Source organism: Tasmannia lanceolata, unplaced genomic scaffold (assembly GCF_043159265.1).
Source record: "Tasmannia lanceolata isolate RefF3 unplaced genomic scaffold, GAP_Taslan_0.1 ptg000003l, whole genome shotgun sequence".
NCBI lineage: Eukaryota > Viridiplantae > Streptophyta > Magnoliopsida > Canellales > Winteraceae > Tasmannia > Tasmannia lanceolata.
Genome location: NW_027518680.1, coordinates 40778635 through 40796144, shown reverse-complemented (window position 1 = coordinate 40796144; position 17510 = coordinate 40778635). Strand labels below are relative to the sequence as shown.

The 17510-nt window shown below is 37.6% G+C and overlaps 1 protein-coding gene and 1 long non-coding RNA gene across 2 annotated transcripts in view; one reads left to right on the top strand and one right to left on the bottom strand.

The window, feature by feature from the left end:
• Nucleotides 1–593: 593 nt before the first annotated feature.
• Nucleotides 594–15757, top strand: LOC143854622 (uncharacterized). The gene is made up of 4 exons (XR_013237557.1): nt 594–812; nt 1361–1468; nt 12824–12952; nt 15664–15757. It is a non-coding gene; the product is annotated as an uncharacterized LOC143854622 (long non-coding RNA).
• LOC143854612 (protein Iojap, chloroplastic-like) overlaps nt 6171–17510 on the bottom strand; it is a 33756-nt gene continuing 22416 nt past the window's right edge. The window contains exon 5 of the mRNA XM_077364660.1: nt 6171–6691. Coding sequence (XP_077220775.1) covers nt 6570–6691 — 122 coding nt within the window. The 3' untranslated portion in view covers nt 6171–6569. The remainder of the gene's footprint in view (nt 6692–17510) is intronic.

Below are 17510 nucleotides of genomic sequence, written 5' to 3'. Positions count from 1 at the left end.
TCTATAGAGGGTTAGGATCAACCCTCTAACATTCAGATTGGAGGGTTAGGATCATCCTATGGAAATGATTTTTGGAGCATAACCTATTTAGGCTATGGCCCATCTAATGGACGGTTTGGATCATCCTATGGTGTGGGCCATACCATAACCTATTTAGGCTATGGCCCATCTAATGGACGGTTTGGATCATCCTATGCTGTGGGCCATACCATACTGTTAATAAAGTGAGAGTGCGCTCATAAGAAAACAGCAGTGTCGATAACATTTCCTTCTAATTTTTTTTTATAGGAATTTGCTACCAAACTTCTACTATGCCACTTCTCGGCATGTGGCCATCCTTGGTGCAAAGATGTGTGCACATGGCAAATGTTGGTAGCAAACAAAAAAAAAGTAATCATTACACAAAAAAAGTAAATAAGCTAAAGTTATAAAGTTTTAAATGAAAAATTACATATAAATGGTTATAAAGTTTTAAAATTACGAAAAAAATACCAATAAAATGTAGAAAGTTATGACACTTCCCACGACATCTCTCTCTCTTTCCTCATGTCTTCTTCTTCTTTCTCATGTCTTCGGAGGGAAACGCTTCGAAGGTCTTGCGCAACGCTCCTCATTCTCTCTCTCTCTCTCTCTCTCTCTCTCTCTCTCTCTCTCTCATGTCCTCTTCTTCTCTCTCCTCATGTCCCACTCCCTCTTCTTTCTCTGAACCCATTTTTTGGGTTTTCCTCTAGGGCAGGCGCACGATTGAAGGGTGAGGAAGTCACGATTCAAGCACTTCTCATGAATCTTTTGGGTATCTAAAGAATCTCAAGGTTAGTGATCTTTTTGTTTCATCTATTTCGAGAAAATCTGCTCTTCTTCACCATTCGAAAAATAAAATCCCTGAAAATCCCTTCTTCTTTCTTTTGTTTTTAGGGCATCTTTCTATTAGTCTCTGCAATTATATCTCCTCATGTCTTCTTCTTCTTTCTCATGTCCCCTAAAATCTCCGCCCGAGATTTTTTATATTTTCACACGAGATTTTCTCGGTTTCGATTGGTCTCCCCAAAAGACGTCTTTTTACAGCTTCTATTCCTTTTGTTATCTTCCATTTCCTTCCTTTCTCTGATCTTCTTTGCGCATCTTTAGGGTTTTGAAACATCTAGGGTTCTTATTCCTTTTATTTTCTTCCATTTCCTGCCTTTTTTTTCTGATCGATTCGTGTTTATGCCAATCTGTGCATATCTGCCTTTTTTTCTTCCATTTCTATTTTTATAGAAATGCTTCAAATAAATGCTTTTTTGTCTTCTCTTTTTCTTCTATTTCTGTGTATATCTTATATGATTGTTTTCTATTGCTGTTTCGTTTGGGTGTTCTGCAGGATAACTAAAGTCGGATCATGACTTTTTTTTTGTTGTTGCTTCGTTTGAGTGCTCTGCAGGAGATTGGGTGGACTTCTTCCGGAAAAGAAAAACAATCAACAAATAAGGTCGAGTTATATTTATTTGTTTTATTTTTTTCATTGTTTTCAACAACAAAGTATGTTATTTTGTTCTATTGGAAATGCAGCCATTTTTAGAAAATTACTAAGCGAAGGAGCTAGAAGTACTGGAAAATGGGTTAGAAATATCTTTTCCTGGAAGAATTAAATCTGATTTCAAAAGTTTTTGTTGAACTCAAAATTTAGGCCCTGTTTGGATTCTCTGCTCTCTCTGAAATTCAATAAATAGGTTAGGCTTGGAGATATAGAATTATTCTCCATTTTTTTTCTCTTCAATTCAAGAAATCCGTTGAAACACATTCTTTGCTTTAAATCTTTCTCTTGATAAGATGATGGCCTTTTTGTAATTTGGTTTCGAGTGTTTAATATCACCCTTCTTGGAACTACTAATTTCCTTGGAAAAGCATGCTATGCCAATGTCGGAATCAATGGTAAATCATACTATGGGGATCACTTTTTCCTATTTGTTTCTTCAATAAGAGTTGTCTTCTAGAGAGATATTTAAGTTGAATCTGGTGAAAACATATCATGGTCCCTCAATGTTGGACTGATAAATTTAACTCTTCATTGACCTTTATCAAATCCACGGCTGTGAAAATTCGTGATAGAGGGTGAGCTTAATTTGGGGATTTTTAATTTCAAAACAAATATGATTGTTTCAGATGCTCAGGACCTATTTGATCACCTTCAACACCTTTTGAAAGAGATATTTGTTGCCTCTTATACGGCATTCGCTAACGAGACTCGAGAGTCAATTTAACCTTTCACAACTGTCTTTCTCCAGATTAAATTCTGGATTTTTTAATTTGTAAAGGAAATTTTGACTGGAATTTTTTTTTTGGGTTTTGTAATCCTAGGTATGTTATTAATCCTAGGTATGTTATTACCGCGACAGCAGTAGCATCAACATAAATCCAATATAAGACGTACCATATCTCATGCTCTTCATAATTTATATCCATGGTTTTCATTTTGAACTGAAAAATCAGTTTTGAGATAGTGGGATGTTTGAGCATTCAGGTAAACATTTATGTTAGGCTTTAAGTGTTTTCCATATTTTCTTGAAATAATTAACATAAATACCATATAAGACCTACCATATCTTATGCTCTTCATGCTCATCACTATAATTTATATCCATGTTCTTCATTTTACACCTTATTTTATGTCGAACACATTTTTTTACAAATTTCCTGAATCATGCACTTGCTGCATTCCCATCCTGAAGCTACTCTGTTTTCAGTTTAGTTGGATAACCTACACTTCTCATACTAACTTATTACACAAGGGCATCTTTGCTAGAAATAAGAAAAGAAGGATTAGTTTGGGGGCAAGGGGTAGGTTGGCTATCATGCTTGGACAAATTTATTCCCAAAATTATCCTAGCCGTTGTTCACCAAATTTCTTCTGCTATTATGGTATTCATGAATAGAGGTCAATGTCGATATAAGACAACACGTCTTTCCAAAACAAAATTAACCGATGCTTGCTACTCTGACGGAGAACATCCCACAAGGTACAAGACACTTTCTTTTGGATTCTATGAGATTTCTAGGACTTGCATTTCATTAACAAATTAATAGGTATTTAGTTCAAAACAAACAACTTATATGTATTGATTAAGTTATTTGTGGGCATTCACACATATGCTTCCTGTATATGTGGGTACATCACAGAAATAAATATCAAAAGACATTGTGTAGTAGTTTACATGCCATTTATTCTATGCTATTCTCTGTAAAATACCATGTCTTGGTAGTTTCTACAAAATTACCATGCTCTTATACAAGACAATTTCCATGTGCATTAGTTTGTTATGTACAACGTCATTTCCCTTGCTTTTGGCATGCTAATATTTATGGGAATGTGACTTAATTTTGCAAGGAAATCATTTCACTCCTTGCATGGACGCACAGGGGTTCATGTTCACACTGGCAATAGTAAATAGTTTCACGTCATGTATTCTATTGAAAACAGAAAATTAGGTGTGATTTCAGACTAATGTAATTGAATTCATTCTGATGCTGCTTAATTGAATTCATTCTTATAGAACTTAATTGAAGGACTCATGTTTTGGAATATCTGTTCGATGGGATTATACATATTTTGATTATAAATGTTTTGGAATGAAATGGGAATTATTGAGTTTTTCAACATTCCCTTTCAGTGTTTGTTTTTTCAACTTTTCCTTTCAGTATTTTTGGGTTTATGTGTTCTCTTTCCTCCCGTGCATCGCACAGGTTTCCGATGGAATGCTTAAACAAGATATTGTTACATGGGTTTTAGAATATTGTAGCATTATTTGTTAATGGGTGTTTGGCACAGCTGTTTTATTGGTTTTTGGAGTTGAATTCAATTTTATAATAGTCTACATCTTATTCATTTTGTTAGGTTCTTTCTATTTCGTCACTGTACTTGCTTTTTATGAGTCATTTACTTTCCTTTGTCATGCCATCCGAGTATTTTCCTTTCACTTCTTCATAAATACTTTAGAAAAATCTTTAACTCCATCTTTTAAACTAACTGTTTTAATCATTTACTTTCCTCTACCATGCTGTCTGAGTATAAGATGAATTGTTATATTGTTGAGGTCATTTACATCCTTTATTCAAGTCATTTACATTCTTTTATTAGAAAAAACTATTGAAATGCCTTTGATTTTAAAACCCCGATGAATTTGGAAGAGTATCTTACTATTAACAGAAAAACATAAAATAAGTATTTTTCTAATCAATTTCTTTTAGGTATTATTTTGCTATTTCCTGTTCTTTTTCCATGTTTAATATCCAGGGTTGCACTTCTTTACAAATACTTTAGAAAATCTGTATTCCCATTATTTACCTCATTTATTTTTGGAATCATTTACTATTCTTTGTCGTGCGTGCATCGCACGGCGGGTCTTTACTAGTATATATATATATATATATATATATCGAGAGAGAGAGAGAGAGAGTTGCTGCGCTCGAGCACAAAAACAGGGTGGGGCCACATTTTGGGTGGGATCCAAAGCATTCATTTGATGGGCCCTTTCATGGGTAGGGTGTCCACCAAAAATCAGCTCCATTGGATCACCTTAGGGTGTCCATTCGTGGGGCAAAAAATGGACAGATTTGTGGACAAACAGTATCTGTCCATTTTTGGACCCACAAATGGACACCTATTGGTGATCCAATGGAGCTGATTTTTGGTAGGCCACCCATCCATGATGAGGCCTTCCAAATGAATGGTTAGGATCACCTATATATATATATATATATATATATATATATATATATATATATATATATATCGAGAGAGAGAGAGAGAGAGAGAGAGAGAGTTGCTGCGCTCGAGCACAAAAACAGGGTGGGGCCACATTTTGGGTGGGATCCAAAGCATTCATTTGATGGGCCCTTTCATGGGTAGGGTGTCCACCAAAAATCAGCTCCATTGGATCACCTTAGGGTGTCCATTCGTGGGGCAAAAAAATGGACAGATTTGTGGACAAACAGTATCTGTCCATTTTTGGACCCACAAATAGACACCTATTGGTGATCCAATGGAGCTGATTTTTGGTAGGCCACCCATCCATGATGAGGCCTTCCAAATGAATGGTTAAGATCACCCCCCAATGGCCCTACCCCACTGTTTCTGCGCTCGAGCACAGCAACCCTTTTCTCATATATATACATATGAGAAAACAGTTCCTACACACGTGTAGATAAGTTATCTACACACTAGCTTAAAATACAGTGGGGGCCACATTATTTGGGTGATCCAAACCATTCATTTTTAAGGCCCTCTCATAGATAGGGTGTCCACAAAAAATCAGATCCATAGGATCATCCTAACCATTCGAACTTTGGAGGCAAAAAATGAACTAATTTGTGAAGGTTTAAAGACATCCATTTTACCTCCACAAATCGTAGGGTTGGGATGATCCTATGGATCTGATTTTTTGTAGACACCCTATCTATGTGAGGGCCTTTAAAATGGATGGCTTGGATCACCCAAATAATGTGGGCCCCCATTGTATTTTAAGCTAGTGTGCAGAGAACTCTCTACACGTGTAGGAACCGTTCTCTCTCTCTCTCTCTCTCTCTCTCTCTCTCTATATATATATATATATATATATATATATATATATTGGTAATGACACCCGCTCCCATTACTCTTAAGAGATTGGCAACCAAACACTACTTATCACTATTCTACTAGTTAAATCCTAGGTTGATCAAGCATTACAAATGTTTGTCTCCTTCGAATGGTTCCAGCAAACGCCTTCGATTCTCGAGTACATGGACATCATCCCCTTGCTGTTGCTTTTCAATCACAGTGGCGCTTGAGGTACTTATATCACCACTTCTGGGCTTAGGTAATTTTACTCAAACATCAAGGCATTAGTCCAGGATGATTTAATAATCAACTTGGTTTCGCAAATCATCAAAACACATGTAATTTTTGAACCCTTGGGCTAACAGGAGAGCTCTCCCCCTTTTCCCACCCGACTCTTTGGTCCAAGAATGCTGGTTTGAAGAATGAGGAATTGCCCTTCTCCGATCCTACCGTCCAACTAGAGTTGACGGCCATCTTCCTTCTATAATATGCTGTAAACCTCATCTGGCGTCTTTTTTCCCGCCGGTTGCAGCACTACCCTCGGATTAGTTGGATACTCTGACCGGTGTCCCTCCCTTGGCGAATCAGAATAAAATTTACTGTTAAAAATTTGTTACTCGTATACCTGTTTTCTCATTCATGCAAGAGTTATGCTCCAGAAGGTTAATTTCTGAAGGAGCTGCATCATCTACAAGGCTTTTCCTTGAGCATTCTTTCCTACTCATGATAAAGTTTCTTACAGAAGTAAATGCTCCCACTAAGAAAATAAAGGAATTAAGAAACGAACAGCATTCACCTACAACATCAGGAGGAACTACTGAGAGAATTTGTCACATCAATGAAATCACGCTCACGTTGGCTCCTCAGCTGGAAGAGGATTGACCAATCAAAGGAAGTGCAAGAAACCTTATGAGTAGTCCACGTGAGAAATTCGAACAGCTGAGAGTAGGCCTTCTGCATCAATCAGAAGCTTCGCACCGTTATTGTAAAACCTTCACTTGCGAAATCCAGTTTGAGTATTGAAGGGCAATTCAATTAGTGTTGCATTTCCATAGAATTCTTCCAAGTTGTAGAATGCTCGTTGTGGAGGAAGAAATATGTGGACCACTACATCACCTGGAATAGTATTCAAAACCTGATCACATCAGGAACCAACAAATAATGTCTGACAAGTTTCAAAGGAAATATTTTAGACAAATTAGCAAATGAAACCTGTTGAAGTTTATTTAATTTACTGTGATTAGTGTGGATGTGATGATTATAGGGGTAGATTAGTCTAAAATTTATTAACTTGAAGTACAATTAATATAATAACATGAGATTAAACTGAATGTGAATTTGTCTATATAGAGGAATTATAACTACACTCCATTGTTTTGATAATGGCACTGCTCAATTTATTAAACAGTTTTTTGATTGGTTGTTGATAGCTTTTTGAGAGAGACTCGATGAGCCTCCAATTCAGGGAGACTCAAGATCAACAACTTGCTAGGTATATGAGTAGCCTAAGGCCTTCTATCTTTATGGTTTTACAGGTGCACAAGTTCCACACCACGTCAGCTGCATTTTCTAAGCACACTCTTCACCTTACCCCTAGATTACCCCACACATGCATATAGTTCGAACACGCGTGCACCACGTGCACCACGTTTGTGGAAAAGTCACGAAAGAAAACATCCTATAGAGCCGGTTCATCATCTGCCACCTTTGGAACTGCTCCACATCTGGTTAAGCAAGCTATTGCTCCACCTTTACAATTCCAAAGCCACAATCTACTGATATCCCTGCAAGTGCAACTAATGCTAATCGGCCATTCACTCGCACACAAGCGACTCAAGGCGCACAAGTACAAAATTCAGCACCTAGACCTCCTCTCAGGTGCCTTGGATGCGGCGTAGTTGGAAGAAGTTCCTAAACAAAAGCAGCATTTAGACACACAAGATGATACACTTTCGGTTGAGGAAATTGAAGGGCAATGTGAGCAAGGAACGGATAATGAAGCCGAGGGAACTTACGTGCAAGAGGCAGATGAGGTTGGACAAAGCTTGGTGACTAGGAGGGTTCACTTGACTCCTAAACAACGAGATGAAGAGCTACTTCACAACCATAATCTTACTTTGTTCACAATTAATGGGATGCTATGCAAGGTCATCGTCGACTCCTGAAGTTACGAAAATGTCTTAGCTAGTGAGACGGTTCGCCAGCTAGAGGCCTACACACCGTTCCACATACTCATCCTTACACCATGATGTGGCTCAACAACTCCGATGAGCAAACGGTCGCTACTTGTTGACTAATATCATTTTTCATTGAAAACACATATATGGATGATGTGTGGTGTGATATAACAGATATGAACGCATGTCATCTTCTTTTGGGAAGGCCATAGCAATATGCTTGGAAAGTGGTGTATGATGGGTTTGCCAACACAAGCTTTCCACATTGGCGACAAGAGGTTTGCGCCAGTTCCATCCAAAGAAGCCAACAAGTTCAGTCCAACTGAGAAAAAGAAGGGTCTAGTTGCACGTTCACAGAGGAAATTGAAAGAAGAAATACAAAGTACTTGTGTTGATGAAGGTGTGATAGTTCCCCTTGAAAAACTAAAATTGAAGGTGAGAAGAAGACTACCATTCAAGAGACGTTTGATGAGTTGAAGGTGGGTGCAGTCAGCCATGATTTGAAGGAGTGAAGGGTTGCTGAAACATGGGTTGAGAACCTATTAGTACTCCCCAAAGAGTTCAGGACACTCCTGGACGATTTCTATGAAGTGTTCCCTCTACCGGTGTAAGGTCCTTCGCCACCCATGGACAAATTACACAAAGAGACTGATTTGGGGTTGAGTTTGCAAGAAAAGTGTTAAGCAGCAGAAAGTACTCAAGAGAAGGCTTCCCTTCTTTGAGTTGGGCACATGAGAAAAATAAAGCAAAGAAAAGCTTTGGGTGCGGCAAATGGAATTCGAGGTCGAGCCTAAGAAGGGGAGAGTGATGCAGTGGGATTTTGGCATCCTCTTTTCCATGCCAAGTGTGGTGGGCAAGTCTATTCAATTGAAGGTCTGGGAGAAAGTTCTTTGAAGAATTGACAAGTTTTCAAGTTCATTAGCTCACATGATTCAATAAGGCACATGTGCTAAGTCACATGACTTGCTCATTCATTCACTAAGGGTAGATTATGAACTTTACATTTATAATGGGGCTACTATATAAGCCACCTTTCCCTGTTTCTTCTAGTTAGTTTTTTAATGTGTGTTTTGAATTTGGAGAGCTAGATCTAAGATCTAGAGTTTCTTGGAGGGAATTCTTGGGAAGAAGACCTTTGTAATTTTTGTGGAGAGGGGGTTTGGAAGCAGATCTCTTCAGCTTTACCACCAATTCACCATCAATACCATCCTTTTGTTAGCAAGGATTCCTCATCATTCCTGATCCAGACATCTCCTTGCTGGATCCTTCATTTGCATGAATCCTTCATGAATAACAAGAAATCATGTGCAACAGTTCAGATTTAATGTGCTATTTTTTTTTTTTGTAGGTAATTTGGGATCGAACCTGTGACCTCAAGGTTGAGACACAGCCCAACCATTGAGCTACAGGCTCAACCCATAATGTTTTTTTTAAAGGGATTTAATTTTATTCAATATCCAAAGAAAGCGCAGAAAGGAGACAAGTTGTCCCCATCATACATGCATTCCAGATAAGGCCCGGAACAGAAAAATGTTCCAGAAAAATGCTCAACCTCATAATTTGCTATTACTGCTCATATGATTGTGTCGATCTGACATGGAGTTCGTTTGACATTCGATTGGAACTCTCAAATTTTCTAGAACCTGCAGGTAATCTTTCAAATTCCTTTGTCTTACTTGGATCTATAACGAATCTGCAAGTCTAGAATGTTTTAAAGGAGCTAGAAGAGATAGAGACATGAATTACAGTCCAGGTTGTTAATCTCGGTTTGGGCAACCAGATCAACTGAATTTGGCGATCAAGATCTGGAAACCTGTTCTGCTTTCTTCCAGATCTTGTTTCAAATTCCATCTCAATGTTTGCCTGGACATAGTTCCATCCTCTAAGCTGCAGATCCACAGAAAAACCAGCAAGGCCAAATAGGATTTAGCCGGATCCATGCCCAATATGAGCTATAACTACAGATCATTGTGAATTCACTGTGACTAGCATCACAGATCTTGAACGCCAGTAGGTACCTTCCAGATCTAGATTAATTCTCCCATATTACAGTCCTCTGGCTTTTATAAGCAGAGAATCCCTTTGGTCACAATATCTAAGAGCTAATGAAGGATCCAAGGCCTATCACCAGGATTTTTCTGGACTAGTCGTGATTAACTTCTGGTCACGGTTCCTATTAAGGGACTTGGATTTTGAAACTAGATAGCTATAAGATCTGTAATAATTAATTACTCAACACCAGATCTGAAGTATATTTGTGAAGATGTTGAAATTATAGTTTGAAATTGCATCTGCATACAATTCGTGTTGAATCTTTTCAAAGGAACCAAAATCCATGTCCGAGCCACAACAGATTCTGATCATCACGAAAAAAAACGATTGTCAGCTTATGATCACCTTACTTTCTATTATGAATGTCACTTAAACGATCTAGTACCCTTTATTCCATCCAGACAAATAAAGAAAAGAAAAAAAATACAAATCTGAACCATCGACTATACACGGATTTCAAAGATCTGATTCCTTTGAAGAATAGGATCTTTCGATTCTGAAGAATCCGAACCGAGAGCTTCTTTTGGACAAATAACCTCACTAGCATGCTTAGAGAATCCTTCTCCGAAGTCTGATATGCTATTGAAGGCCTTAATCCTTTGGTTAGGGGTCAATTTGGATAACCATACTCAACTCAACTCAACTCAACTAAGCCTTTATCCCAAACTACTTGGGGTCGGCTAAATGAATCCTTTAGAAAAAATTTATAAAGAAGGTGAAAGGATCTACCCGGCTCAAAATGACTAAGTCTAATCCTGACACTAGTTGGGTTCGTCTACATGTATCATTTTCTTCCATTCTCTCTTATCCAAGGTCATATTTTCTGTTATGTTCCTAGCCCTCAAGTCTTTCCTCACAATCTCTACCCAAGTTGTTTTCGGTCTGTCCCTACCTCTTTTTACTCCATCAACTTGGCACGAGTCACTTCTTCTCACTAGAGCATCCAAAGGCCTACGTTGGATATGCCCAACCATCTTAAGCGGTGCTCTCTCATCTTCTCCTCTAGGGGTGTGCATTAATTGGTCAAAACCGAAATAACCGACCGAACCGAAGTCGGTCGGTTATTTCGGTTCGGTTAGCAAGTCTATCGGTTCGGTTTCGGTTATGGACCGTCTCAAAATTCGGATATCGGTTTCAGTTTCGGTTTTCAGCGGAACATTATTCGGTTAACCGAATAACCGAAGGGCAAGTTCGATCCAAAAAAATCGGTTCTCGAATTCGGTTTTCGGTCAAAGGGTTAAAAAACCAAATAGTGATAACCCTTAAATTTTGAAAAGGAAATGCTAAATTCAGTTTATTCACCCCTTTTTTTTTACTTGGGAAGGGTAAAAGAAACGAAAGGCCTGAGTAATAAAAAGGGGGTGAATAACTTAAGGCTAAAAGTCTAAAACTTAGGGTTTATTCATTTTATCAAAAAAGACAGAGTTAAAAAGAGAGAGCTCAAAATTTAGGGTTAGGGTTTTCTTCTCTACCGTCTCTCTCTGCCTCTGGTCTTTGACTCTTTGCCGTTACGTCTGCCTCCACGGCTCCGCCTCCGGCCACCTCTCAACTCCGACCACCTCTCAACCTATGAAGCATGGGTACGGGTACGAGTGCCGGTACGACACGACACGGGTACGTGGGTACTTGATTTTCCAAAAAAACTGGGTGCGGGTACGTTCGGGTACGCCAAATATAATAATATATTTTAATATTTATTATATATTTATAAAAATTAAAAAAAATAAATGGACATCAATCAAATAACATTAACATCACCAAAATGGAAAATTCTAATATTACTCTTCATTTCATAAGTGATTAAGTTCCATATTTCATAACATGAGGCATCAATACATCATTAATTAGAAAAAAGGTCCGTCGCCAGTGTGTTGACCAGAGTCTGACAAGATGAATAATTTTTAGAGACCAAATTATGAGATTTTTTTTACCAGACTTTTGGGATTTAATAATGTTTGGACATGATAGATTTTATGAATTTTTAAAATTTGAAAAATACCCCACCGTTTGGAAGTTACAAAAGTTATAATTTTGACCCGACCCTTTTTCTTCGAATTTTGTACTATAACAGGGGAGTTGACTTTTTTTCCTTTTAGATTTGGGTCTTGAAACTATTTTTAATAAATCCAAATGGGGGGTATTCCGTTATTTACATGTAAATCTTAAGTGCCATTTACTTAAATGGTTTACATGTAAATACTAAGAACAGGATAGGAGAGAGAAGCACAGGAAGGATTTACACCAGCTGAGAGAAGCAGGATGTGTCGGGTACGGGTGGGTGCACACCCAACACGCACCCAACAACCACAATTGGGCTTTTTCTTATTCCTATATATAGGTACGTACCCAGGACGTACCCAAGGCGTACCCAAACGTACCCGCACCCAATACGTGTCGGGTACGGGTACGGGAGCCCTGGGAGAGTACCCGTGCTTCCTAGCTCTCAACTCTGGCCAACTCTTCAGTCTCCATTGTTCTCTCCGATCAGGTACTCTCTCTGATCCTCTCACTTCTTTTCTTTTTTTTTCCTTTCTTTATATTTTTCATTTTAGGGTTTTGATTTCTCTCCCCTCTTTCAGTCTTTCTTTTGGGAATTTCTCTGGTTTTTTCTCCTCCACGGCGTCGCTTTTCAATCCCTCTCCCCTAATTCAGCAGATCCACCCAAAGCTTCGAGAGCTGTCGTTTCCATGGCCGATCCGGAAAGGTAAACTCTGATTTTTGTGTTTTATGTTTTGTAATGATTTTTTGGTTCTGATTTTTTCTTCTTTTTCTTACATCTCAGAAATAGATCTCAAGTATGATAGTCGTTTTGTATTTTGTAATGATTTTGGAAGGAATCCTTGCTTTCTGTTGCTTCTTTTCTGTCTTATTCCACCATCTGATATGTTGAGTCATGGAATATTAGGGTTCCTATGCTCCTTTTCTATACTTGCTTGATGGTGGTTTCAATTAGGGTTCCTATATTTTGCAGCCAAACTAGATTTTTTTTCTTATTTGATCTTTCTTATTTCTTTTGCAGGTTCTGTTGTTCTGATTCCTGTAGCTTGTTGATTCTTTCTTCCTCTCAACTCTCAAGCTTTGAAAGAGGAAGGGGGGTCTGTTCATTCTCCACGGCCACCTCTCAACAGTCACACCCGAGCTTTAGCAGGTCTGATTCCTATAGTTGGTTCTTGCTTCTAGATTTAATTTATTTTGTTGGAATTGAATTTTGCCTTGCATTCTAAGTGGGGTTTAGGCCTATTTGGCTATTTGTTGTGGTTTATTATCTACTACTCTGCCATGTGATTCCATTGTTGTAATTAGTCACTATATTTGTTGTGACTTATTATCTAATACTTTGCCCTGTGAGTATGATTTGTTCCATTGCTGCAATCCATTGAGAAGGAATTTCATGCTTCATGTTTTCTAAATATGCCTTATTAAATGATATGTCTCTTTAGATTAAATGTTGTTGGATGATAATTACTACTTACATGGAATGGATTGAATGGTTTGGACTTTGGACTGGAGTACTTAATTATATTGAGATTTGAGGGGTCTGATGGAATGATAACTTTTGGATATCTTGTGTTGTTGTCATTTGAGACCTACTACTTTATTGTTTGAGAGCTACTACTTTATTTACTTTATTGAGAAGTGGTTTATTGTGTACTTTTCTTTTTCTTCTAAGATGTCGCAAGAAGGAGCTTCTACTCCTAATGTTAGCGCCCAATCTTCAAACCCCACAAACTCAAGCGAAACGATTGTAACCTCACGTAAGAGAAAGTCCATGAAGCCAAGGTTAGAGGTGTAGGATCACTATACAAAATTTGTTAATGAAGAGGGTGAACATAAAGCTAGGTGTAGGTACTGCGAAAAGGAGTTTCATAGTGATCCGCGAAGAAATGAAACTTCCGCACTTAAGAATCACATTTCTTCGTGCAAGAAGTCCCCCCTCCCCCAAATATAAAGACAAAGCAGACACAGCTGAATTACCAACCGATCAAGGGTCAAGAGGGCGATGGTAGCGGCACCCTTACTACTTGGAAGTTTGATCAAGAGGCTATAAGAAATGCCTTAGCACGTATGATCATTGTTGACGAGCTTTCGTTCAAGTTTGTGGAGAATGAAGGGTATAGAGATTTGATGTATATTGCATGTCCTCGATTTCGTATTCCGTCACGTTCAACAATTACAAGAGATTGCTTTTAGTTCTTCTTAGATGAAGGTTGAAGTTGAAAAAGATTTTTAAACAATCAAGTCAAAGAGTTTCTCTCGCCACAGACACATGGTCCTCATTACAAAGAATTAACTCCATGTGTCTCATAGCTCATTATATAGACAATGACTGAAAATTGAACAAAAAAATAATCAACTTTTGTCAAATTTCTAGTCATAAAGGTGAAGCCATTGGTAAAGCAGTTGAGAAGTGCCTACTTGAATGGGGGATTGATAAAGTGTTCACCATTATCGTGGACAATGCTAGTTCAAACAACGTTGCGGTTGGATACTTGAGGAGAAGAATAAACAATTGGGGGACTAGTGTTTTGCAAGGCAAGTACCTTCATATGAGGTGTATTGCACACATTATTAATCTAGTTGTGTTTGATGGCTTGAAAGAAGTGGAAATTTCAGTTGACCGTGTTCGGACGGTGGTTAGATATGTGAGGAGTTCTCTGGTTAGGTTGAAGCTCTTCAAAGATTGTGTTGAGGTTGAAAGAATTCAAAGCAAGAGTTTGTTGTATCTGAATGTTTCTACGGGATGGAACTCGACTTATTTGATGTTAAATGCAGCTGAAAAGTTTTAAACGGCAATTGAAAGGTTTGACAATCAAGATCCTTTTTTCAGTAGTGAACTTGATTCGGGAGATGTGGATGGGATTAGGAAGCTCGATTGTGAAGATTGGGAAAAAGTTCGGAGGATGGCGACATTGCTTCAAAACTTTTATGAGCTCACCATACGAGTTTCAGGCTCATTGTATGTTACATCTAACACTATTTCATGAGATTAGTGAGGTTGAATGCCTTTTGCAACAATGGAGTGAGAGCAATGATTTTAAGTTGGTAATGATGGCGAGGAGAATGAAAGAAAAGTATGATAAGTATTTGGGCGATATTCAAAGATGAACAAGTTAATTTGTATTGCGGTTGTTCTTGACCCTCGAAACAAGTTGGATTTTGTGAAGTTTGCTCTTATAGATATGTATGGAGATGAAACAGGTAAGGAGTTGGGGGAAAAAGTCCTTGATGCCACAATTGAAATGTTTAATGAATTAAACAATAAGAATACAATCAACACATCTCATGCGAATCAAGTTAACTTGGGGGATTCAAGTTCAAGTGAGAATTCCCAAAAGTCACAAATGCAAGAGTCGAAACAACATATGAGGAAGATGTTGACGGAAAAGTATAAGAAGCACAAGATAGAGTCCGGAGGTGGAGATAACAAATCGGAATTAGATAGATATTTAAGTGAAGATGCCGAAGACGATAGTGACGGGTTTGATATTTTTGGGTAGTGGAAACTTCATAGTCCTAGATTTCCTATCTTATCACAAATGGCCCGGAGTGTTGGCGGTTCTCATCTCCACCGTTGCTTCGGAGTCTGCATTTAGCACGCGGGGACGTGCTCTTGATGCATTTAGGAGCTATTTGACTCCTAAGATAGTCCAAGCTCTTATATGTACTCAAGATTGGCTTCGATTATCATCAATGCCGATTAATGTCGAAGAAGCATTAGAGGATCTTGAAACCGTAAAAAAAGGTAATCTTTCATCTTTTTATATTTTTATTTTTAAATATACAAATGTGTTGTTTCTTTTTTTTCATTTTTTTTTACTTGGAACTTGAAAATTTTTATATTTGTATTTTTATTTGTAGAATTTTCAAGTTCAACTACCGGAGAATTTCCTTCAAATATAAAGAAGAATGAAAGAATGAGGTTTCGAGTTTGTGGAGTTCCCTTCTGGAAGGTTTCATTTTCTTTGTAAAACTCTATTGGTACTTCTTAATCAGTTAGTCCTTAATTAGTTGGTTTCATCATTTATGGGTCTACGAGAAAATATAACAACTTGTTACCATATTATTCTATTCATTATCTGCAATTCTATTTCAGGATGGGTCTAGAGTTTTTCTCAAGGTGAATAGGCAATATTTAATGAGGTAAGAATCTTGTCAACATGTTCTGTTCTGTTTTTTTATTGCATGATCATACCCGTAAGATCCAAAACTGTTCTGTTTTTTCTATTTTTTGGTAGGAAAAATCTTGTGTGTGTGTGTAGAAACATGCTGTGTGTGTGTGTGTGTGTCCAAAAATCTTGTCAGCATGTTTCTGTTTTTTTTTTTTCTGTGTAGAGTTTTCCTACTATAAAACAGAACAGAGTTTTGTGCAGATAAAAATCAGAATTTATCTGCAATGTTCTGTTCTGTGCAGATAAATGAAGAAAAGAAAAGACGGCAGCATGTCAACATGTTCTGTTCTGTTTGTATACTAACCGCAACCGAAACCGATTTGTATAGGTTTCGGTTTGGTTCGGTTACTATTATCACACACACAGAGTTTTATCTGCAATGTTCTGTTCTGTGCAGATAAAAATCTGGGCAACATGTCAACATGTTCTGTTCTGTTTTTTTATTCCTACCAAAAATCTTGTCAGCATGTTTCTATTTTTTTTCTGTTATGTTCTGTTTTTTTATTGCAAGACTACTTTCTCTCTTACCGTAAGATCAAAGATTAATTGCAACATGTTATGTTCTGTTTTTTTATTCCTACCAAAAATCTGGGGTTCTTCTTGCAAAAATTATATTCTCATTCAATCATTATGTTCTTATGATTCCATAAGAATTTTGTCAGACAGCATGTTTCTGCACACACACACACACAGAAACATATGGATTAAATACTAATTGTGGTATGCACTATGCACTTATGCAGGGTACATGGTTCATTTTGATTTCAGATGCTCAACCTTAGTTCGGTATGCACTATGCACTTTGCAGGGCACATGGTTCATAAGATGCCCACAATTCCTCTTACCTCCTTTACATGCAATGTACCCTCTTTTAATGGTGATTGGTTTGTATGTAGAAACATATGATGCGAATGATCAGAACCCAAGTCTGCAAATGAAAAAATTAGGAGTGTTTCATCTTATAGAAAGTGAAAAGGAGATTTATTTTAGAGATTCTCAGGCTCTTAGATGAAAAGAAAAAGACTCATTTACTGCTCTACAGCTCTACAGCTTGAATCTGTGGCTTGATTTGCATGATGGTTTGGATCCAGATCATGACTTTTAATCCCAATTTCCTATATTTGTGGCTTGATTTGTATGATGGTTTGGGATTCAGACTTATGCAGGGCACATTGTTCATTTTTTTGTGGCTGGTTTTGCACGATGGATTAGATCCAGATCATGATTCTTCATCCTAATTTCTTATATTTGTGGCTTGTTTTGCATGTTGATTGAAATCTGGACCATATATGTTGATTGAAATCTGGACCATATATGTTGAGTGAAATCTCTACCTTGGTAGTTCATTTTCCGTTTTAATGAGGATCTAGATCAAGAGATTTGGTTCAATTTAAAATAGTAACAGTATCATGCTTTGTTGATGGAGCTTTGGATGGGATATCTGCATTTTTTTCTACATCATCAGTGGTAAGTAATGGTGTTAAATTTTCAATCATATTAGGCCATCTGATTGGATTGTTTATAAAGTTTGGGATA